The 24,529-nt window shown below is 40.8% G+C and overlaps 1 protein-coding gene across 1 annotated transcript; it reads right to left on the reverse strand.

The window, feature by feature from the left end:
* Positions 1–16,783: 16,783 nt before the first annotated feature.
* Positions 16,784–23,913, reverse strand: LOC117449614 (uncharacterized). Its single transcript, XM_034087391.1, has 5 exons — positions 23,858–23,913; positions 19,933–20,116; positions 19,736–19,831; positions 18,985–19,492; positions 16,784–17,718 (listed from the first exon to the last, which is right to left on the reverse strand). Exons 1-5 carry the CDS (start codon positions 23,905–23,907, stop codon positions 16,784–16,786), a joined length of 1,773 nt encoding a protein of 590 aa, XP_033943282.1. The 5' UTR covers positions 23,908–23,913.
* Positions 23,914–24,529: the final 616 nt, after the last annotated feature.

Consider the following 24,529-nt stretch of genomic DNA (forward strand, 5'->3'; position numbering starts at 1 on the left):
TTTTCTACATTTGTACTTTGTAGAGAAATGTGGACACAAGTTAGATGGGAGCACAATAAACCTGACGAGTTTTAATTTGAGTTGATTATTGTTAATTTTAAATTGATAATTAGCTCACAATAAGTTCACTTTAGTTACTCACACAACTTGACACAAGACATGGGTTCAGGTCCGGACTTATAAGTCCGGACCTGAACCTGAACCTCTGGACTTGAGTCCGGACCTGAACCTGAATGTGAGTCCAGGTACGCAGCACTACTGCAGGGTAGCATGTGAATTTACCCCAGGTGTAACTAAAGTTTGATTTAAGTGTTGATTATATTTCACATTAATTATCAAAATGTGCAAAGTAAATCAAGATAATAAATATATGTAGTGGAGTAAAAGTACACAGATTACCTCTAAATTGTAGTGGAGTAAGAAGTATTAGAAAATGGAAATATCTCAAAGTATCTCAAAATTGTTTACAGTACTTGAGTTAATGTACTTAGTTACTTCCCACCTCTGCCCTAATGTTAATTTAAACGGAAAATACGTTTTTGTAACAGAACACGGCTAACAGAATCAGTCTGGAGCTAGCTTAAAGTGGACCTATCATGCTATATTTGAACAATATATTGTAGGGCCATACCTATATAAAGTATATAAATATATATATATTTTCAAAATACCAAACAGATCCTGCATTTTAGCCATCCCTCATTTCGCTTTTCTCATTCCAGCCCTGTTTTTGTGAGTCCCCTGACACACCGGAGACACATATTCATGTATAAAAGACATACAAAAGAACATTTTGCATGATAGGTCCCCTTTAACTTACCGAGGCAGGTGAAGTGAGGTTAGCATATTAAGAAGAAAACGGCCCTCCTGATGTTCTTTGTACCTTCTCCATTGAAAAGTGTAACTTTTATGTAACTGTTAAAACTAAATTAAACTGTGCTCTTATATTATTCATCACTTTCTGCTCATTCTAAGATCAACAATATGAAATGCAGCAGCTCGTTCTTCGTCACTTTCTAACATCGGAAACTGCACTGTAAAACGTATTAAAAAATGTTTTAGTTTGTCGATAGTTAAAACAATAATATAACTTTAACATTTCACCTGGAGTTTCATCACATTTTGCTCTCATACTTCTAAATGTAATGTACTAACATTTAAATTCAAACTGAAAATAACATTTTTTAACGGCTAACCACGGCTCCAGAGAAGGGGTGGGGAAACAGCCCTGGAGCTAGCTTAATTTACCGAGGCAGGAGAAGAGCTGTTAGTCCATTAAGGCAAGGCAAGGCAGGCAAGGCAAGTTTATTTATGTAGCACTTTTCAACACAAGGCAATTCAAAGTGCTTTACAAAAAATGAAAGACATTCAGCATTAAAAAAGAAAAGCTAATAAAATAAAGATTAAAAGGAAAAATACATGGATAAAAGTTACAGTGCAGTCTAAGATATGAATAGTTCAATTAAAAACAGCGATAAAAAGAAAAGTCTTCAGCCTGGATTTAAAAGTAGTAAGAGTTGCAGCGGACCTGCAGGTTTCTGGGAGTCTGTTCCAGATGTTTGGAGCATAATAACTGAACGCTGCTTCTCCATGTTTAGTTCTGACTCTGGGGACAGAAAGCTGACCAGTCCCTGAAGACCTGAGAGATCTGGATGGTTCATAGTTTAGCAGGAGGTCAGAAATGTATTTTGGGCCTAAACCATTCAGTGCTTTATAAACCAGCAGCAGTATTTTGAAATCTGTTCTTGGACACACAGGAAGCCAGTGTAAAGACTTCAGAACAGGAGTGATGTGATCCACTTTCTTAGTGTTAGTGAGGACTCGAGCAGCGGCGTTCTGAATCAGCTGCAGCTTTCTAATAGATTTTTTAGTGAGACCTGTAAAGACACCATTGCAGTAGTCGAGTCTACTGAAGATAAAAGCATGGACAAGTTTCTCCAGATCCTGCTGTGACATTAGTCTTTTAATCCTAGATATATTCTTTAGGTGATAGTAGGCTGATTTAGTAACTGTTTTAATGTGACTGTTGAAACTCAGGTCAGAGTCCATGACTACACCTAGATTTCTGGCTTTATCTGTTGGTTTGAACATTGCACACTGAAGCTCAGCGCTAACTTTTAAACGTTCTGACTTTGCTCCAAAAACCATTACCTCAGTTTTATCTTTGTTTAATTGGAGAAAGTTCTGACACATCCAGTCATTGATTTGTTCAATGCACTTACTCAGTGTTTGAATTGGAGCATAGTCTCCTGGTGAAATTGTTACGTAAATTTGTGTGTCATCTGCATAGCTATGGTAACTTATTTTGTTGTTCTTCATTATCTGAGCCAGTGGTAGCATGTAGATGTTAAAGAGAAGAGGCCCCAAGATGGAGCCTTGAGGAACCCCACATGTCATATTTGTCAACTCAGATGTGTATTTACCTATAGAAACAAAGTTGTTTCTGTCCTTTAAGTATGATTCAAACCAATTTAGAACTGTTTCCGAAAGTCCCACCCAGTTTTTCAGTCGGTCCAGTAATATGCTGTGGTCAACAGTGTCAAACGCAGCACTGAGATCTAATAATACTAACACTGAAGTTCTGCCCCTGTCTGTGTTTAAGTGGATGTCATTGAAGACCTTTACAAGAGCAGTCTCAGTGCTGTGGTTTGGACGAAAGCCTGACTGGAACACATCAAAACAGTTATTTAAATGCAAGAAATTACTCAACTGTTGAAAAACAACTTTTTCAATGATTTTACCTAGAAATGGAAGGTTTGATATGGGCCTGTAATTGTTCATTACTGAAGCATCTAGATTATTCTTTTTTAAGAGCGGTTTAATGACTGCAGTTTTCAGGGCCTGTGGAAAAATACCTGAGTGAAGAGATTTGTTTACTATATGAAGTAGTTCTGAGGCCATGCAAGGAAAAACATCTTTAAACATCCTGTTGGAATAATATCAAGGCAGCAGGAGGAGGACTTCAGAAGTTGTATAATGTCCTCTAGGTTTTTATCATTAATCTGATGGAATTGTGTCATGGTGTTTGAATTGATATTAAGTGGACACAGAGACAACACATTTGCTGTTCCTGATGCAGAGGCACTGACTGCTTGTCTGATTTTCTGAATTTTGTCAGTGAAAAAGGAGGCAAAATCATTGCACGCCCTGGTGGATAGAAATTCAGAGGCTACTGACACTGGGGGGTTAGTTAGTCTGTCGACGGTAGCAAACAAGGCACGTGCGTTGTTTTTGTTTTTGGTAATGATTACATTACATTACATTACATTACATTGCATTTAGCTGACGCTTTTATCCAAAGCGACTTACAATAAGTACATTCGACCAGGAAGACACAACCTTGAAGAAAACAGAATCATATAAGAACATCAGGTTTCAAAGAGCCAATCGTTTCAAGTGCTACTCAACTGGCTTTAGATAAGCCAGTCCTTTATTAGTATATAAGTGCTCTGTTAGCAGTTCTTTGTTAGTCATTCTATCGCTCGAAGTGGAGTCGAAAGAGATGAGTTTTCAGTCTGCGCCGGAAGGTCTGTAAGCTTTCTGCGGTCCTGATTTCAATGGGGAGCTCATTCCACCATTTTGGAGCCAGGATAGCAAACCCACGTGTTTTTGCTGATGGGAACTTGGGTCCCCCTCGCAGCGAGGGCGCAGCGAGCCGTTTGGCTGATGCAGAGCGGAGTGCACGTGCTGGGGTGTACGGTTTAACCATGTCCTGGATGTAGGAAGGGCCAGATCCATTCGCAGCGTGGTACGCAAGTACCAGTGTCTTGAAGTGGATTCTAGCAGTTACCGGAAGCCAGTGGAGGGAGCGGAGGAGCGGCGTGGTGTGGGAAAATTTTGGAAGGTTGAAGACCAGACGAGCCGCTGCATTCTGAATGAGCTGCAGAGGTCGGTTTGGCACATGCAGGTAGACCAGCCAGGAGGGAGTTGCAGTAGTCTAGGCGTGAGGTGACGAGAGCCTGGACCAGAACCTGCGTCGATTTCTGGGTCAGCTGGGGACGCATCTTCCTGATGTTGAAAAGCGTGTATCTGCAGCAGCGGGTTGTAGCAGCGATGTTTGCAGTAAACGACAGGTTGTTATCTAGGATCACACCCAGATTCCTTGCAGTCTGAGAAAACAACAGTCAGAGATAATGATGTCAGAGAAGAACGATTGTCGTGCATTTTTAAATTCCAAATTATAAAGGCCAAGTCTCTCTTTATAAATGTCAAAGTGAACCTGGAGATTTGTTTTTCGCCACCTGCGTTCAGCTTTTCGACACTCTCTTTTTTCTGTTTTAACGGTCATGGCCTTTCTCCATGGAGATATTTTCTTCCCAGTCACTTCCTTTACCTTAATTGGAGAAATGGCATATATAACATTTAAAATTTTTGAATTAAAATGATCTACTAGCTCATTTACTGAGGTGTTAGCAGGGGCAAGTGTGGAAGAAAAATTCTGAGTAAACATTTCCCTAGTATTTTCAGTTAAATATCGCTTTGTGGTTACCTCTTTTTGAACACTTGTGTGAACAGAAATAGAGCTCTCAAAGAAAACACAGGAATGGTCAGAGAGTGCAACATCAGTCACCACAACCTTAGAGATATTCAGACCCTTTGAGATATTTAAGTCCAGAGTGTGCCCCTTATTGTTGAGAGGAGCATTTCAGCTGAAGGGCCACATATTCAAAATAATCAAAGTTTCCATACGATGTCTTCCTGCATTGAAGGGAATCATTGAACAAAATAGCAACTCCACCCCCTTTCTTATGTATTCTTTCCTGACTCATAAAACTAAAGTTGGGAGGGGTTGATTCCATAAGAAGAAAACTGCGCTCCTGAAGTTCTTCATAACTTCTGTAGTGAAACATGTCACTGTAATAAGTCATGAATAACACTTAAATTACTGTTCGGGATAAAAGATCAACTACGCAGCTCCTCATTCCTCTCAGGTTCACTGTCTCTGACCGGAAACTGCTCTGTAAAACCTCCGTTTTTCAAGTTTGGACTTGAGAATCCACATCTTTAATTTAAGATTAATACTGTAATTTGTTTTAATCAACATTAGTTTATAAATATCATATCATAAATACGTGAATTATTCATTTTTTATTCCATAATCAAAAACACTTTCCTACACTTCATGAGTTTAATCAATACAGCACCATCTTCCCATATGTTATACATATATAAAAATATATGTTAGGTTAAAGTCAATATCATCTTTTCTTGAGTATTTCCATTTACTGATACATTATACAATATACTACACTACACAGCTAGAAGCATTTTACTGCCGCTCTGTTGTTTTTTCTCTGAAAACTAATTGTTTCTCTCTTATATTGTAAGATGTTAATGGACTGCCACCCAGCAAGTGAACAAAAGCATGTATTTGCAGGGACTTTCTGTGAAGCTGAACATTTATTTTGGGATACAGATTTCTCTGTAAGGAAGACATAGTTCTGCAAATTGTGTTAGAGGTAGTTTCCTGTGTTGTGAAGGTACAACATGCTCAGCTACAGTCTGGCTGAACCACTCTAAAGACTACAGATGTATTATATATATATTATAAGATCTTAAAAAGAACAGAAAAGCCAATGTTGATTGGAGACACATTATAAAAAGGTACAACAATTTAGGAAATCTAATAATAAAATAGAAGTGACTCTACAGGTAGCTGATCACACTTCCAACCACAGGAACAAACAAGACAGAGACTCATTTTAAAATACGCAACACCTGATGAGCACACATCTGGATGAGTATATCTGTAAATATAAAAAGGGAAATTACGTTATATAGAAAATGATAGAAATACAAAGTGTACTCACTAAAAAACCAAGAAGATCAAACCGTGGTAAACTGCAAGCCAACAATACATTCTTTACACCATTTCCCAAAAACTTTGGATGAGATAAAACTTTATTGATACCCAGGAGAATTGTTGTGTCACAGCTGCAGATCAGAGTCGAAAACTACCAATATCACGGGGTTTGTCAAGCTAAGCACATGGTGTAGTCCCAAACGATAGCTGAGGATTCTGGGTAGTGTAGTGTCTTCTGCCATCCAAAAACTCAGAAAAAATATTCGTTTCTCCGAATCGAAGGGGAAAAATACAAAAGCATTGCACACAATTTAAACCAATCAATGTTGTGTAATTAACAAGGATAATTTGGTGTTTTTGAGTTGATGAGTAGTGCAGATATCACTGTAAAATCAATCGACAGTAAGGAGAATACTTACTTCCGGGTGTAAAATTCTCCGTTATCCAATGGGAATGGACGCTCGTAATACAATAAAGGGGACATGATCATTATCTTTTAAATAACGTTAACTAAAGGGAACAATCTATTTACACAGCTGAAGCTCTGGCCTTCCGTAAAAACTAACTAATTTAATAAAAATCACAGTTGCATTACACACAATGCACTGTTTTTTGAGAACAACAATTCGTAACTAATGTCATTTTTACATTCTGACGAAAAATAAAAATGATTATGAATACAAATAAAATAAAAGAAGCCTCCCGTGAGTTACTACAAGCTATAAAGTAGATTTTAAAAACGTTTTATAGAATAATAGCTCACTGCGGGACGTTGTAGAAATGCGTGTGTGCACCACGACAAAAGAGCATCACTCACTTTACATTGGGGTTGTTTGCGTGGTGCCGACACGTAAATGTAGCAGAATGCGTGACTCCACCACGCATTGCGGTGTTAAGGAGTCGTGGTGGAGTCACGCATTCTGGTGAGATCAGGTTGCTTAAAAAATATGACAATTCTCAAGTGGTGGCTCACACAACAACCCCAGAGCCACCACCTGAGCCAGGTAAACAAGGTATGTAAATGTCAGTAAACTTCCAAGTTATGCGGACATGTAAGCAAAGCATAAATTACAGCTACGTTGACGTTACTTTGAATCGTGGGGTAAGCTAAACCGTTAGCAAGTAGCTATAGTTAGCCAGATATATTAAATAAACACTTTATCATACAATCTAAATGTTATGTTTTTTAGCGTTACCTGGTGATTTCAAAGAAGGCTCTCTGGGAAATGTTGACTTACTGTTCGACATGAAGCTAGAAGCTACCTTAGAGTACACAGTTGATCCTGAGTCCTGTCAGTTAAAGTGTTTCATAGTTAGCTTAGCTAAGCATCAACCTAGCACTGAAATATATGGATGTTATGTGACAGTATTTCTGAGGAAAAGTCAGCTGAAATGGTGGCATAGTTGCCACTGCTTTACGTGTCAACAGCATGTTTGAACGTATTTGCAGCAGTAAATGTGGCTGTCTGGCCACTGACGTTGCTATAACAACACCTGCATTTAAATGTGCAACCTCTTTTTGTGACAGATTTTTGCATGAAATTATAATTCTTCTGAATGATATTCCTATTGACAGCTAGTTTCTATGAGAACATTATGAGATGGACAGCCAGAGAGAATAAATGAAAAACAGTTATGAAATACTATATGAAAAAACAAGAATACAGTTTAAAAGGGGAGTGATTTGTAAAATATCCATAAAGAAAAATCTGTTTACAGTTCTGTTTCAAATGGGTCTTGAGAGATGTATCCATAGATCTCCTAATTTTGCTCTCAAAGTGCACCAGATTGATGCTTTTAACTTCAATATTTAAAATAAAATCTTCCAGGGGGAGCATGCCCCCGGACCCCCCTAGAGGAGGTGAGGACCCCCTTAGAGGAGGTGAGGACCCCCTAGAGGAGGTTAGGTCCACGGTGTTTACATGCTTATTTATACAATATGTGTGCTTATGCTAACATCATAAGACAAAAGTTGGTTCCGTGTTGTGTGTAGTGAGAACGCGCTAGAGTGAGAGGGGCCCTAAGCGAGCTTTGGCTTGGGGGCCCCCCTCACTCTAAAAGTCTAGGGCCGGCCCTGGATGTATCCATAGATTTAGTCCCTAACTTTGCTCTCAAAGTGCACCAGATTGATGCATTTAACTTCAACATTTAAAACAAAATCTTCCCGGGAGAGCATGCCCCCGGACCCCCCTAGACGTGAGGTCCACCAGGGACCCAAAGGCAGTGGGTGACCTTAGGCCGGTGGTTATCCACAATGAACCCATAACTCAAGTCAGCTCCTATAAGTACCTTGGTGTCCATCTAGATAATAAACTCAGCTGGAAGCCGCATGTTCAAGGTCTGTGCACTAGACACTAGACACTAGACAGCGATTGTACTTTCTGCGTCGACTCCGGGCTTTCGGAGTCGACCAGAAGTTCATGTTACTGTTCTATCATGCAGTGTTGGAGAGCATCATTAGGTATGGTATTACTGCCTGGTATGGTAACTTGAAAGTGCAGTCAAAGTCACAGATCGCTCGCCTGGTAAAGACTGCTATGAAAATTATGAGGGTTAAAAAACACCCATCTCTCCAAAACATATACGAGCAGTCCATTATCAGACAGGCAAACAAAATTATGTCTGATCCCACCCACATACTCCACCCAGAATTCCAGCTCCTACCTTCTGGTAGAAGATTCAGGGTTCCCAAGAGCAGGCTGAACCGCTATAAGCACTCATTCCTACCTATGGCAAGGCAAGGCAAGTTTATTTATATAGCACTTTTCAACACAAGGCAATTCAAAGTGCTATGTCGATTAAGCTTCTTAACATTCACATGAAATGAAATGTAGTCAAATGTAATGAAATGTACTTTTTAAATGTTAGCCATGAGGGGTAGTGCAATAGGTCGCCATTGTCAGTATGTGCGTCTGTGTATTGTGTTTGTTCAAACGGTGTATGACTGATGATATGTGTATGTCTCTTAATGTCCACTATGTTTGTATATGTACATGTATGCGGAACTGCAGGACGGAGTCCAGAACAAATGTCCTTACGGGGAAAATAAAGTATATTGTATCGTATCGTACCACCTGCCCACACCCCCGTAAAATTGTCCCACCCACATTGAGGATGCTTCCTACGCCCATTGGCTTAAGAGACATAAAAAAAAATGAGAATACAAATAAAGTCAGGAAAACGGGTCCGTTATCTTGGTTAACTTGTGTGTATTCCGTATTAGTATTGTGTCTAGATTAGTTTAGCATTACGTTGACTGTTGTCCTCCAGTATAGCTGTGTTTTTTAACAGTCTCTTTTGGTTACCACCTTGACAGTGAGGGTTGTTTTGTTGCTTTTGTTTAGTATCTATTTCTTTGTATTTAATTAGGCTCCTTTTTTAGAGTCCTCCCTTTGTTGGTTCCTCATTTAACCCTGCGCCATTTTTGGCCTTTTAGTTTGTTCAAGGCTGCTTGCCTGCCATTTTCAAACCCCATAGGCACAGGTTCAAACCCCACTGCATTGTGTCCCTGGGCAAGACACTTCATCCCAAATTGCTCCTGTGGGGATTGTCCACAGTATTGAGTGTGTAAGTCGCTTTGGATAAAAGCGTCTAACAAGTGACATGTAATGTAATGTAAACTCATTATAATTATTACCAATTCCAGCTGGTGTGTGTTGCATTTCCTCATCCCTGGGGACTTAACAATGTGGCACACACCATAATGTCGCTTTACAAAGATACAAATGGAAGGTGCATGGTTGAATAATAATAACAAAAAGTAGAGCAGTGTTAGAAATTGAGGGGGGGGGGGAAATGCCCCGAAAACTGCAAATGAGAAGAAACATTTCCACGTTTTTTTCTTTAGACATATTTACTGATATTCTAATCGCACATTATGTTTTTGATTTTGTGTCTGGTTATGTGCCATCTTCACCTCTGGTAACCTGCAGGTCAGAGATTTCTCCAGAAGTTAAATGGAATCCAGTTGAGGCTAAAATTAGGGTTTATGTGATACCATTTTCATCACGTTTTATAGAGTGTCTCTTAATTAAATGTAGTTCAGAAAAGTATTGTGTTTACATCAAGCTGTGTCTGTTTCGAGGTAAAACTGAACTAAGCAGTGTGCTTGAGACTTGGCTGTCAGAAACTCCTAATAGTTTCCTGATTGTATTTTTCTCTTACAGTTTTCCTCTTGCAGGTGTTTGTGCAGCAGTTGTAGTTCCACGTGTTCACCAGCAGAGGGCGCCCTGCTGCAGCTGAAGCGATGACGCAGCTTACTCTCAGATTCCTCAGGTCAGACGTAGAAGAACAACAGGAGTTAAATGTGTCACTGCAGCGTGAAAATAGATTATAAACTACTACACCTATGTATTGTTTTTCACTGGTTGCGTTCACCACAATGACAGATCTGAGGTCAGTCGGTGCAGCTGCGTTAAATGTCACTGATGCTGCCGATTCTCTCTGCACAGCTGACGAGTGTAGCTGCAAATAAAGTCCCATCGTCCTCCTCATAACATCACCATGGTGACGAGGCTGAGAGCTGCTGCCGTTGAGACACTTGTTGCTATGGCAACTGTCACGGAGCAGGCCTGAAGAGCCAACATGGCCGCCAGTGACTAAACTCAGAGATGCTGTCAGTCAATATTTCCTGCCGAGTTTGTGATTAAAAAAACAACAACCAGGACAATAACTGAACATGTGGCCCAGGTTTTTTAAACATAGTTGTTAAATCAGCTATGAAATGGAAGGAATTGACATTGAATTCCTTTGCAGCTGTTGACAGAAAAGACAATGTACTTATTGTTTCTTAACTTAGGCCTACAGTACAGGGAATCTTTAAGAGAGATATAACAGCTCAATGAGGATAATCATATCCAGCCTCACCGTACCCCAAAACTCATCTGATTATGGAAGGTAATCCGTAAGTATAGGCAGTATGTAACAAGACGTTTGACTAGACATAGGAAAATACCGCCTGTTTCATAGACTTTAAAGTCTTAAAAAGAAAAGCAAGACAAATCTTCTGTCCTCTGTATGAACCACTCTTGCTGTAAGCTGCAGAAACCACACAGTTTGTTGTTTTCAGCGGTTCACTTTAAGTCATGTATTTCAAATACATCATCATTTATTCACTAAGGCTCTTTCTAGAAAATGTACATCATTGCCACTCAGGCTATTTTATGCAAACAGATGGATGCAAACCCTTGTAGCGTAACAGCAAAGTCAGCATACACAACACTGACGGCTTTTTATCATTTACACCTGGGCTTTTCCTTTTGTGACATTTAAAAACACACAATTTGAAGGCCAATTCTGGTTATAAAAATAACTACATATCTGTCTTCTCTCACCCTTTTTTAGCTGTGGGTCATTTGCTTTAAAGAACCCTGAACTGTGCGGCAGCATGCTGTTTTCACATCACGCTTTGATTCCCAAAATCTGCATTAGGCAGGATTTTCAGACCCAGCTGTCCTCTCACTCTGAATTTATGAACTCAGCAGAGCGTCTCGTCCCCACAAACTCGCTCCACATTCAGGGCCGAGATAAACAGCCCTGAATAATCATAAAATCCCAAACAATCTGTGTATTTAACAGCTTAGTAGTGAACTGTTTATTTATATCCTGTTCGTTTATTTCATGCCAGAGGGATATTACTTTACTTGTAATCTTGGTGTTTTGTCACAAAAAAACAAAATTAAAGAAATCTCAGATGATTCATATAATAATAGTGTCGTGCAATTTTGGGTGGAAATAACTAATTTATTACAAAATATGTTGAATTTGTACCCTTGTAGTAAATGCATTGCAGTAATTTGTTTGCGTAGTCAATTATTTCACTCTTGCTGAAAATACATTATTGTCCTAGTGAAATAACCTCAATTGAAAACACATTGTCCAATTATAATTAATTAATATTCACTTTGTTCAAAATTTAGTTTTCACAAAGGTTTTTTCAGGACTTTTCCCAGAAGATTATTATACAAAAATAATGTAATAGAAATGTATTCATGCTAAATAAAATCATATTGAAATCTTCCTATGTTAATTTAGATGTATGTATTAGATTTGAAACATCATGGTTATAACTTGAGCAGAAACACTAAACAAAAGGCTTATTGCAGGAGGATTTGTCCCACACATTAGGTAGGTCAGGTGCAACACAAAATCCACAGTGTACCTTTTTAGATTTAATTTATCAAACAAAAATAAACTCAACAAAGATATTTTTCAATTTTCACAGTTTACTGACATTGTCTTAAATCATTTTTGGGTGAGATCCATCAGAAATCTCATGGACATCATGATTCAAATTTCATTACATTTGTGAGGTCACAGGGTGCATGGAAACACAAACAACAAATACAAAAACCCTTCGTTGTCGCCTTCCTGTCTCATCTTGAACTCATGACCTCCCTCTCTGACATCATCAGACACAAACCTGAGCACGAAACTTTGAGCAAAAACACAACAGACTGCGACCGGCAGATTTAGACGTTTGATTATTGCACACAGCCCTGAACGAGACAGAAACAGTCAAAACCCCAAAATCCAGGACCAGATTCACAAAACCTAAACAACATAGTCTCAAGTGCCCTTTTAAAGTTGAACTCTCTTAAAGAATTATTCAACATTTTCTGAAATATACCCATTTAGGTTTGCTCAGAGCCACAATGCTGAATATTCATCTCCTCTGTGTTAAAATGCAGGACATATTTCTTGTTCGACAGTCAATGCAAGGACTGTGAAATCACATTCCAGGAAATGCGATATGGAATAAACATTCAAAAATCAAACTTTGTGCTAAGCTAGGCTAACCACCTCTCTATACACTTTGTATTGAACACACAGGCATGAGACTTCAATTAATCTTTTTATCTGACCTTCCAAAAAATAAAGAATGAACACATTTCACCTCAATTCTTAAAGGTGCGGTAGGTAAGTTTCAGAAACCGGCTCGAGATACACTTTTTGTTACACTGAACAAAAATATAAACGCAACACTTTTGTTTTTGCTCCCATTTTTCATGAGATGAACTCAAAGATCTAAAACATTTTCTATAAACACAAAATAACCATTTCTCTCAAATATTGTTCACAAATCTGAAAACATCTGTGATAGTGAGCACTTCTCCTTTGCCGAGATAATCCATCCCACCTCACAGGTGTGGCATATCAAGATGCTGATTAGACAGCATGGTTATTGCACAGGTGTGCCTTAGGCTGGCCACAATAGAAGGCCACTCTGAAATGTGCAGTTTTGCTTTATTGGGGGGGTCCGAAAACCAGTCAGTATCTGGTGTGAGGGGTAGGGTTAGGGGTAGGGTTAAGGTAATGTTGTGAATCGAGTGGCCTGTGTTCGTCGTCCATTACATACGCCTGCCCATACCATAACCCCACCACCACCATGGGCCACTCGATTCACAACATTACCCTAACCCTACCCCTAACCCTACCTCTACCCCTCACACCAGATACTGCCTGGTTTTATATTTTTGTTCAGTGTATATTCCATGGAATGCTCTTAACATCCCGATAGCAATGAATATCTTAAGTGCTTTGACAAAAAATTCATAACAAATTTTCATCTGTAGAAGCCGCAATACTGTAAAAAGTACAACCAATTGGTTGTACTTTGGTTGATGGCCTGCACCTGCCTGTCAGCCTTCCATCTGTGCACAAACTTATCTCGTGCCCTCATTGGTCATGTGCGCGTTCGTGTGTGTTGGAGGAGGGGCTCTGTAAGGAAGTGGCAGATTTTCTCCGGTTGTGTATTTTCAAATTCTAGCGATCTCGAGCCGGTTTCTCAAACTTACCTACCCCACCTTTAATGTCAAAATAAAGAACAAAAACACATCTCGATAAAGATATTGTTGTATCGGAGTAATCACAGCTATGACATTACTGTATACAGCTTCCCTTTTAAGAATGTTCCTGGGTGTGAAGGGTGGACTTCAGTTTGACCTCAGATCGACAGATGATGAGTTAGATGCATGCTTCACAGAATGCACTGTAACCAGCCACAACATAGTCACATGGCTCCCTCAACACAATTTAACACATTAAATCATACGTGATTTCGAGCTCCACTTCCTCTTCGATAATATGTCAAAATCAAAGCTGTGAAAAATAGAGGACAATGACTTGAGCACTTATGACACTTGGTTAGGCAATCATTGAAATGCTTGTTGTGTGCTAATCAGGAGTTAGCATGCTAGGTTTAGTTTGTCATAAGAAAGCTTGCTTATGCTAACAGTTGATTTTACATTACATCTATATACATACTGTACACAAGCATAGCAGGTTGTTGGTGAAAAGCAGAGTTCATCTACTGAAGGCAAAATAAAGGAAAAGTATATAAAACTAATATAATTATAAAATATACTTTTACATCATACAGTGATTGTTGTTCTAGATTGTCTACAAACCAAAGTTATACAATATCTTTGGCTAAACACGACTAATACGTTGGTATCAAACGTTATACTTTCTCTCTCTCTGACACACACACGCACACACACAACATTTAAAAAATAAACATTAAATATATTCATTTGACGAGTCCAACTTTGTGACCTGTAAACGGTCTTGATTTCCTCCAAACCTCGACAGAATATGAAAATAAATTGACATTATCTTATTTTAACAAAATTGCATTGAACAGTTTCAGTATATATACATTTCACCCTGATTAGTCTCAGATTAATGCTGCCACCCATATCGTCTTCTGGCATGTATGCGACAAGATAACAGATATATCGATATTTGTCACCAGTGTAAGCCCAACGTAAGTAAGGAGATTTAAGGACTGTTGACTGATCCGGTAATCCCTTCAAAAGAATAGGATTATATTTAGTAAAAAGAAAAGCTACCTGAGATTCAGGCTGGATGAGAATCTTATTGAGTAATTTAAAGATCAAATACCTCTTAATTGAATTTAGATGAGAAGAGTGATACCTATTTTACATATGTCCAATAAGAAGCTACAGCCAGCATCTCTATATCGTAGTTGACCATATAGGCTCTAAACAATGGGACACATTGTCCAAAGGTAAAGAATATCTGCCTATCAAATCCTCTAAAGCTTAAAAATAAATATGTTTTCTTGCATGTTTAGTTTTATTACTGCTTTATAATCTTTTTAAACTGTATATAAATTCAGAACGAGCAGGAAACTGAAGAGGATTTTGGTTTTTGGTACTGACCAATCACATTTGAGTAGGATTTGGTGGCATGAAATAGAGGCAGAACGCGTTTACTGAAATACAATATCGGAGCTCCTCGACTAACAGCAATTTGATTATTTCCATCTGAAGCTAAATAATTAAAAGTTAACTGACTCTAAACTGGCTACTTCAGTCAATCAAGTATCAATCACCTCGTCTCTTAACTCCAACTCCATCCTCATATCTTAACGGCAACAGTAAAAAATGGCTGGTGCTTGAAAGAAGTCTGTCTATCAGGCTTATCGTCTTCAGACAAAGTGACGTATGGTCCCAAAATAGCCTGCTGGAGGATCTATACCTGTTCTAGCCTACCTTCTTCTGGTATGTATGCTAAGTAAGATAGCAGTCTAATGGCTGTAGCTCCATATTCAACATACATTGGGATACATTTTCTCATCTAACTTTATGCGAGAGAAATAAAGAAAGGGTCGTTCACAAAATGTCCAACTATGGCACCTAGGCAACCCTTGATTTGATAACAGATATATATCCTCTTTGGACAGCTATGATCACTAAATGCAGCAGAATGCTAAGAACTAAATAGAAACCGGATTGAACATGGCTGCATGGAGACCTGTGAGCCCTCTCTAAATATCTTACACTCCAAGTCTGTGAGAGATTAAAAGGGTAAACAACCCAGGATGAACACTGTGAAAGCGGTGCCAGAACAACAACAACAGTTTGGTGCAACAACGTCAAAGTGGATTTAGAGGCGGTTTGATCCTCCTCAAACCGGCTTACACATTTTTTAAATTTCACCCTAAAGTCAAGTTATGGCACAGAGACGGAATCAAAGGCAGTTAAACCAGATACAGGAGATGTAGAAACGTTTCCACAAGGCAACACAACCCATGTGTGTTATTTCAGAGCAGTCACAGGCGGTCTGGTGTGTGAAGAGTCCGACTGGTGCGTGCAGGGAATCTGTTAGTGATGCAGAGTCAAGCTCGTTAGTGTCCTTTACTCGTACAAACCGGCACAAACTCATTTCTACAGCAATCTTTCCATCAGAAGTTTCTTGTTCTTGTCAGACTGTAGCGTTGGTTCAGTTTGTCAGTGTAGGTTCTCCAGCGATAGGAAGATTGCCATACATTTGTGTTCATTTGAACCTTTTCTGTTGGTCTGACCCCCAGTTGCAACTTTGGCCATGTCGTTCTTATAATTCTGAAACGCTATGAATAGATACTTTTATGCTCTGATGTCCAGACTTTCATCGATACAGTAAATGACCAGACTAAGATCCTTTTTTATTGTATTCAAGTCCAATGTAGTTGCATTTTTATATGTCTGTTAATCTGTTTAAGATCATGTCTGCAAGCGTCTATACTGTATAAGCATTTGTTTATTTCAAAAGTTGTAACATTTCACATTGCATAGACTGGTGCAATGCAATGTGAAAATGGCACTGAACACTAGTATTGCCAATCCTTTTAAGTGTAACACCAACTCAGCAGCTCTAGCCAACTTTTAGCCTTTTTTAAGTCATTGTTTTGGTTTATCAGCTATATATTAACTTGGTTGATATCCTCAGGCTCCCCCTACCCTCCCCATATATTGACTATGCAATTGGTAGCAGCGAAATGATCTAATTTAAATGTAATTGATGGATCCATGACTTCTGTCACCAAAAACTAGCCTTTCTGATTTGGTCAATTTAGTGCAGACATTTGCAATTTTAACTACGCAAACCTTCTATGAATCTGGGCCTGAGTGTGCATCGGCTACTTTCATCAATCATCATAAATATAGCAATGTGTATCATCATGAGTTTTCCCAATCAGACAGTTGTAACTGATAAGAGAGGGCTGGGACAAAGCTGACTGTCGCTCTCCACTCGAGTCCCGTGAGTCAGCAGTTCTTCAACAGTTGTCCAATCATCAAGCAGTTTGCGGTTCCTCAGTCGGTTTTGCTTCATGTGGCTCAGCTCCAGCACAGTTTGAGACGACAGCGACCCCTGAAGACCCCCGCCATGCTCCTCCCCTCCCCTCCTCTCTCTGTGTTGCCGTGATAACGCAACATGGCGTCTTCTTTCGGTGCGGCTCCAGTATCTCCCAGCCCATCGTCCATCGTCCCCGTCATCATCCCTTTCTCTCTCCCCCTCTCCTCGCACGTCCTCATCTGTTGTGACCTCGCTGCGTTCCCTGGCCAATCGGTAAGCTCGTGCTCTCAGGAGCTGGTTCCTGACTGACTTCTGATTGGACAGTCTGGAGCGTGGAGAGGGGGGAGAGCGAGGGTGATGTTGTGGGGCTCCCAGGGTGCTGCAGTAAGGAACAGAGGGAGCTGTAGGCATGCCGGGGCGACTCCCTAAGGTTTGAAACCCGCGCCAGTCTAACGCTCCACTGGAGCCGGACCCAGGACTCTTGGAGAGGGAGTCCTCCTCTCTGCTCCGGCTCATGCACTTGCTGTTTCTCAGTATGTTCTGCTGATTGATCATACTGGTTCTGTCGATGCTGAGGTGGTGACTGGTGGGGCGAGAGTTACTGGGATAACTGGCCCTGCTCCTCGGGCCCAGCGTGTTGCTGGCTGCTCGCGGTTGGCTGCTCTGGAGATTGTTTGGATCGGCCATGTTGGGATGACTGGCCCTGCGGGGGCGCTGGCCTTCGCTCAAATCTGTTATTGTTCGACTCCGCACTGGAACCTCTATCCTGCCGCCACCATGCTGTTGCTGCTCCAACCACAGAGCCCTACGCTGGCAGGGCTCAGTGTGACAACCTGCAGACAAGTAATCAGGTCTGAAGTCTTACAATGCATGTCCAAATACATACTTCTCCACTTAGTCATTATAGCAAGACCTGTTTCCAGGGAACACTCAATAGCTTGAAGAACATGTCGGACCACCTTTAGCCCTAACACCTAACAGTTACCTCAAAGGGGTCCCAAAAAGCTTGTTGGTGTTAAACAAGACAACAAAGACATGGATGCCTCGCACAACTGCCAATGTGTATGGGATTTATTGGAATGGTATCTAAATAAATCAAGGACTGCATTCATCCCAAATGTACATTTTTATGTGACAGGATCAACGGCTGAATAACAGGAACATATCTCAAACTACTCCTGGATTGATGTTGCCCCATCAGTCCAGTTCATTCATCCCCTTGAAGGGAAACGGTGACCATGAATGATTCAGAATTGTCTTGTACGATGTTATCGTCTGTCTTTATGCAAATCTACACATGTTTTGCATACCATACATAATAGTTAAATATATTATATATATATTTTTTTTGGTTGTGAGGAGCACTCCTACTTCTCTGTTTTAAACAACCTTTCGTTGGCAGCTTCGGTGCTTCTTAATCGGGTATATGCAGGGAAAAAATAAGAAGATACCAAGTCATTATCATAAACTTACATGCATGTTCCCTTACACTCATATACTCTAAGTATGGACCGAACAGATTTGAACGATTCCTAAAACTCTGACATTATAATCTGGTTGATAGTCCTTGTTGGAGCTATATATCTCTTTATATTATTTAATAGTTTAACATTTATTTTCTTGCTGTTTTATAGTGTTTATTGTAAATGTATTCGTAGTTAGTCTCATAAATTAAAGTAGTTTCTATGCTTTTATTTTGAAGGCATGTTTTGGGCACTGGGTGATTAGAGCACCTGGTGTAATGGAGACAGGTGGAGGTGGGAGCCAGAGCACTAGTAGGCAAACGGTTTTTTACCAGGGTGTTTCAAGCTACACAAGGGAAAGCCATAGGAAAGGCTTAAGGAACGAGATATAGGAAACCTGTTCATTGTATTTTGTTATAGGAATAAAATGCACAACGGAGAATCTTGTCTGGACCTGGATCATTGCCCTGCGTAAGATCCGCTAGCTAGTGCCTCAGCGGCTGTTAAGTTATCCGTTTTAGTTCTATATGATTTTGGCCGCTACAGTCCTTCTGATGTTGTGGTTTTACGAATCTGTAAAATATGGCATTAGGTGAATATAAAATAAAAAAATAATAATTGGAGGGCTTTACTTACCAATGGAAGGGGAAGGTGGTGAGCGGTGGCGAGGTAAGGTGGGACTTCTCTCAGCTCTGTGGAAGTGCACTGTGGTGGTCGTGCTGTTACCCACAGTGCAACGGGACGCCTGTGGTGCTCCAGAGTGAGTCATCTGAGTGGTCTCTGGGATGGACTCCAAATCCCAGCGTCCTCTCTGCTCTCGAGGGGAGTGGCCGGAGCGAAGATGGTGAGTTTGTCGATGGGCGTGGCTTCCGTGTATCTTATGCAGTCGCCTGTGCTCCCCGGTGCTGACGCTGTGGAAACCCGAGTCGCTGGGTTCAGACGAGATGAGGGACTCGGAGGAAGAGGAGGAGCCTTGGGAGGAGGCGGTGTGACCCGGCAGAGAAGACATGGCGTCTGTCTCTGCCTCGGAGAACGCCGCCCGGTGGTGGGGACTGTCAGGACCACATCCAAGCCCACTGTCCAGCTCACTGAGGGGGAGGTATCCTAGGTGACGGTCAGACCGCCAGGGAGGCTGGTAGTCCTGCTGAAGAGCAAGTAAGACAACATTTCAAATCAAAGTCAAAGTCAACTTTATTGTCAATCTTTCAGTTTGTGTGTATAGACAGAGATCGAAATACCGTTTCCCACAATCCCGAATACAAAAATACAAATATGTATAAAATATGTATATCCTATATACACACAATCAATGAAGAGATTTGTTAAACAAGTGCAAAGGACAACCAAATCAGAAGTAAAATGGCTTTGATGCCATCACTGAAAATACCTGTCTGGAGAAATGATTGGGCTCCATCTCTTCTGTGTTGTAGCAGCCAATCAGACAGCTCTCTGAGTTAGGCTGGTAGGGCAACATTTCTGGAGTCTGGAATAGAAATGAGAAATAAGTCTCAAATCGTTACTTGTGAAATATATAATAGCAATCCCTAGAATGAATTCAGAAGACAATACAATACAACAAGTCACCTGGTAGTCCAGTCGGTCCAGGTGATCTAAGCTGTAGGAGACGCTGGGCAAGTAGCTGTTCCCCTGATGCTGATCATTGGATGATCTCGGCAGGTATCCATTGGGTGGATAGACATCAGACATCATCATGTGACTGTTGGCCGAGTACAGGTCAGGTGACACGGCCATGTGACCATAATATGGCCTGTGTGGAAGAAGCATGTTTTAGAAGAAGGTGAAGGGAAATGTATCAGAGCTCAGATCATGGGTTGCATGGATGTAAATGGTTCTTGTTTCCATGATATGTAAATTCCTCTATGAATATTGAGTCTTCATTCTCCTGTATAATCAAAGCATGAGTTGCACTGACGGCCGCCTCAGCAGAACAAACTATCCCTCATGAATATTTATAAAAGCGCCAAGAGACTGAATATCATGCTGACTCTGCAAACTGTAGCCTGAAGTGAAAAGTGTTTCCCCGATGTTTCAATCATCAATAGATGTAGAAGTAGAGGTCTTCATCTTCCTTTTTACAAACTTTTACGTCAGTCCAATACTTTTTGGCCCATTCTAAAAATCGTACCCTTGTCCCACGCGTCCCACGCGTCCCACTTTTAACTTAGTTCCAAATTCCCCTCGCATTTCCAAAATGCTTACCTGGTCCAAAGCTCAACACAACTGTTAACCCTAAACCCCATTCCAATCCTTTACCCTAATCCCGAACATTAACCTTATTCCCAAATATGTAACTAAGAAAAAAGTCCAACGCTTATTTAGATTACTGTCTTCTTGCCTTGACTTAGGACAACGCGAGATACATAATTTAGTCCCTTTCTCAAACTAAAGCTTAAAGGTCACCTATTATGCAAAATCCACTTCTTCATGTCTCTTCTACATCAACATGTGTCCCCTCTTCTTCATGTCTCTTCTACATCAACATGTGTCCCCTCTTCTTCATGTCTCTTCTACATCAACATGTGTCCCCTCTTCTTCATGTCTCTTCTACATCAACATGTGACCCCTCTTCTTCATGTCTCTTCTTCATCAACATGTGTCCCCTCTTCTACATCAACATGTGTCCCCTCTTCCTCATGTCTCTTCTACATCAACATGTGTCCCCTCTTCCTCATGTCTCTTCTACATCAACATGTGTCCCCTCTTCTTCATGTCTCTTCTACATCAACATGTGTCCCCTCTTCTTCATGTCTCTTCTACATCAACATGTGTCCCCTCTTCTTCATGTCTCTTCTACATCAACATGTGTCCCCTCTTCTTCATGTCTCTTCTACATCAACATGTGTCCCCTCTTCTTCACGTCTCCTCTACATCAACATGTGTCCCCTCTTCTTTATGTCTCCTCTACATCAACATGTGTCCCCTCTTCTTTATGTCTCTTCTACATCAACATGTGTCCCCTCTTCTTCATGTCTCTTCTACATCAACATGTGTCCCCTCTTCTTCATGTCTCTTCTACATCAACATGTGTCTCCTCTTCTCCATGTCTCTTCTACATCAACATGTGTCCCCTCTTCTTCATGTCTCTTCTACATCAACATGTGTCCCCTCTTCTCCATGTCTCTTCTACATCAACATGTGTCCCCTCTTCTTCATGTCTCTTCTACATCAACATGTGTCCCCCTCTTCTTCATGTCTCTTCTACATCAACATGTGTCCCCTCTTCTCCATGTCTCTTCTACATCAACATGTGTCCCCTCTTCTTCATGTCTCTTCTACATCAACATGTGTCCCCTCTTCTCCATGTCTCTTCTACATCAACATGTGTCCCCTCTTCTTCATGTCTCTTCTTCATCAACATGTGTCCCCTCTTCTACATCAACATGTGTCCCCTCTTCCTCATGTCTCTTCTACATCAACATGTGTCCCCTCTTCCTCATGTCTCTTCTACATCAACATGTGTCCCCTCTTCTTCATGTCTCTTCTACATCAACATGTGTCCCCTCTTCTTCATGTCTCTTCTACATCAACATGTGTCCCCTCTTCTTCATGTCTCTTCTACATCAACATGTGTCCCCTCTTCTTCATGTCTCTTCTACATCAACATGTGTCCCCTCTTCTTCACGTCTCCTCTACATCAACATGTGTCCCCTCTTCTTTATGTCTCCTCTACATCAACATGTGTCCCCTCTTCTTTATGTCTCTTCTACATCAACATGTGTCCCCTCTTCTTCATGTCTCTTCTACATCAACATGTGTCCCCTCTTCTTCATGTCTCTTCTACATCAACATGTGTCTCCTCTTCTCCATGTCTCTTCTACATCAACATGTGTCCCCTCTTCTTCATGTCTCTTCTACATCAACATGTGTCCCCTCTTCTCCATGTCTCTTCTACATCAACATGTGTCCCCTCTTCTTCATGTCTCTTCTACATCAACATGTGTCCCCTCTTCTTCATGTCTCTTCTACATCAACATGTGTCCCCTCTTCTCCATGTCTCTTCTACATCAACATGTGTCCCCTCTTCTTCATGTCTCTTCTACATCAACATGTGTCCCCTCTTCTCCATGTCTCTTCTACATCAACATGTGTCCCCTCTTCTTCATGTCTCTTCTACATCAACATGTGTCCCCTCTTCTCCATGTCTCTTCTACATCAACATGTGTCCCCTCTTCTTCATGTCTCTTCTTCATCAACATGTGTCCCCTCTTCTACATCAACATGTGTCCCCTCTTCCTCATGTCTCTTCTACATCAACATGTGTCCCCTCTTCCTCATGTCTCTTCTACATCAACATGTGTCCCCTCTTCTTCATGTCTCTTCTACATCAACATGTGTCCCCTCTTCTTCATGTCTCTTCTACATCAACATGTGTCCCCTCTTCTTCATGTCTCTTCTACATCAACATGTGTCCCCTCTTCTTCATGTCTCTTCTACATCAACATGTGTCCCCTCTTCTTCACGTCTCCTCTACATCAACATGTGTCCCCCTCTTCTTTATGTCTCCTCTACATCAACATGTGTCCCCTCTTCTTTATGTCTCTTCTACATCAACATGTGTCCCCTCTTCTTCATGTCTCTTCTACATCAACATGTGTCCCCTCTTCTTCATGTCTCTTCTACATCAACATGTGTCCCCTCTTCTCCATGTCTCTTCTACATCAACATGTGTCCCCTCTTCTTCATGTCTCTTCTACATCAACATGTGTCCCCTCTTCTTCATGTCTCTTCTACATCAACATGTGTCCCCTCTTCTCCATGTCTCTTCTACATCAACATGTGTCCCCTCTTCTTCATGTCTCTTCTACATCAACATGTGTCCCCTCTTCTCCATGTCTCTTCTACATCAACATGTGTCCCCTCTTCTTCATGTCTCTTCTACATCAACATGTGTCCCCTCTTCTCCATGTCTCTTCTACATCAACATGTGTCCCCTCTTCTTCATGTCTCTTCTACATCAACATGTAGAAACGATTGGCTCTTTGAAACCTGATGTTCTTATATGATTCTGTTTTCCTCAAGGTTGTGTCTTCCTGGTCGAATGTACTTATTGTAAGTCGCTTTGGATAAAAGCGTCAGCTAAATGCAATGTAATGTAATGTAATGTAACATGTGTCCCCTCTTCCTCATGTCCCCTCTGTGGAAAGAGACTCTGAAAGTTTCAGGAACAAAGATTCTCTCTCTTTTTGATCCATTTCTATAAAAACCTGTCTGAAAATGAGCTGATCAGATTTTGGCCACTTTATGATGTCATAACGATTTTTTGGCTTGTGTAACCATTAGCCAATCAGCAACCAAGGTAACCCCCCCCCCCCAGACAGAGAATCAGCACTTTTGAAACAGGAGAGAGGATTATGGGTAATGATCTGTTTGGTGTTTGGAGGCAAACATATTTGTATATATCTGAGAGCGATAATATATTGATGAAAAACAGTATAATAGGGGACCTTTAAACTCTTTACCCCGTCCCTAAGCTTCCAACAGTACCCACCCTGCAGGGTATCCGTCTCCCTGGCCCCCCTCTCCCTCCATCAGCCCCATGGCTCTCAGGGCCTCCCAGTGTCTCTCCGTTGGGACGCTGAACTCAGGCCCGCATCGAGACCGCCGCCTCCTGTGACCATGCTCCCGTCTCGCCTCCACCTGCATTGTGATTGGCTGGCCATACTCATCCACGAAGTGCAACTCCTCCCGGTGTTGGTGCTGCTGAGCCGGTTTGTGAGTCTTGGCCTGACGAGAGGGAACAACACATATCAGGATTTGGACTATACTTGCAAGGAATGCTTTACTGTAAAACAGGGGTGTCCAACTTTTTCTCACAGACAAATATAAGAAGGGCTGGTCCGCTCACTAGAGTATATCGCCTCATAAGTTCAGTTATTGGAAAAGTAAATCCAATGTAGGTAAATTATTCTTCATACTTGAAAATGCTTTAAGAAAGAAACAGCTCACAGCTCTCCAGAGGGTTTCATTTAGTTTGTTAGCGGCTCCTTCCTTAAAACAGAAGCTTCAAGTCTGTCATGTAGATTTGTTATTGGGCTTTTTTCTTATCGACTTAGATTTGTTAAAACATGTTTTCAACTTTAATTGTCTTTGAATTTATTTGCTTATTAACACATGAATACTGTGTAATATACCAGTATTTGAACATACATATTTAAGAAGT

Source organism: Pseudochaenichthys georgianus, chromosome 7 (assembly GCF_902827115.2).
Source record: "Pseudochaenichthys georgianus chromosome 7, fPseGeo1.2, whole genome shotgun sequence".
Classification (NCBI taxonomy): domain Eukaryota; kingdom Metazoa; phylum Chordata; class Actinopteri; order Perciformes; family Channichthyidae; genus Pseudochaenichthys; species Pseudochaenichthys georgianus.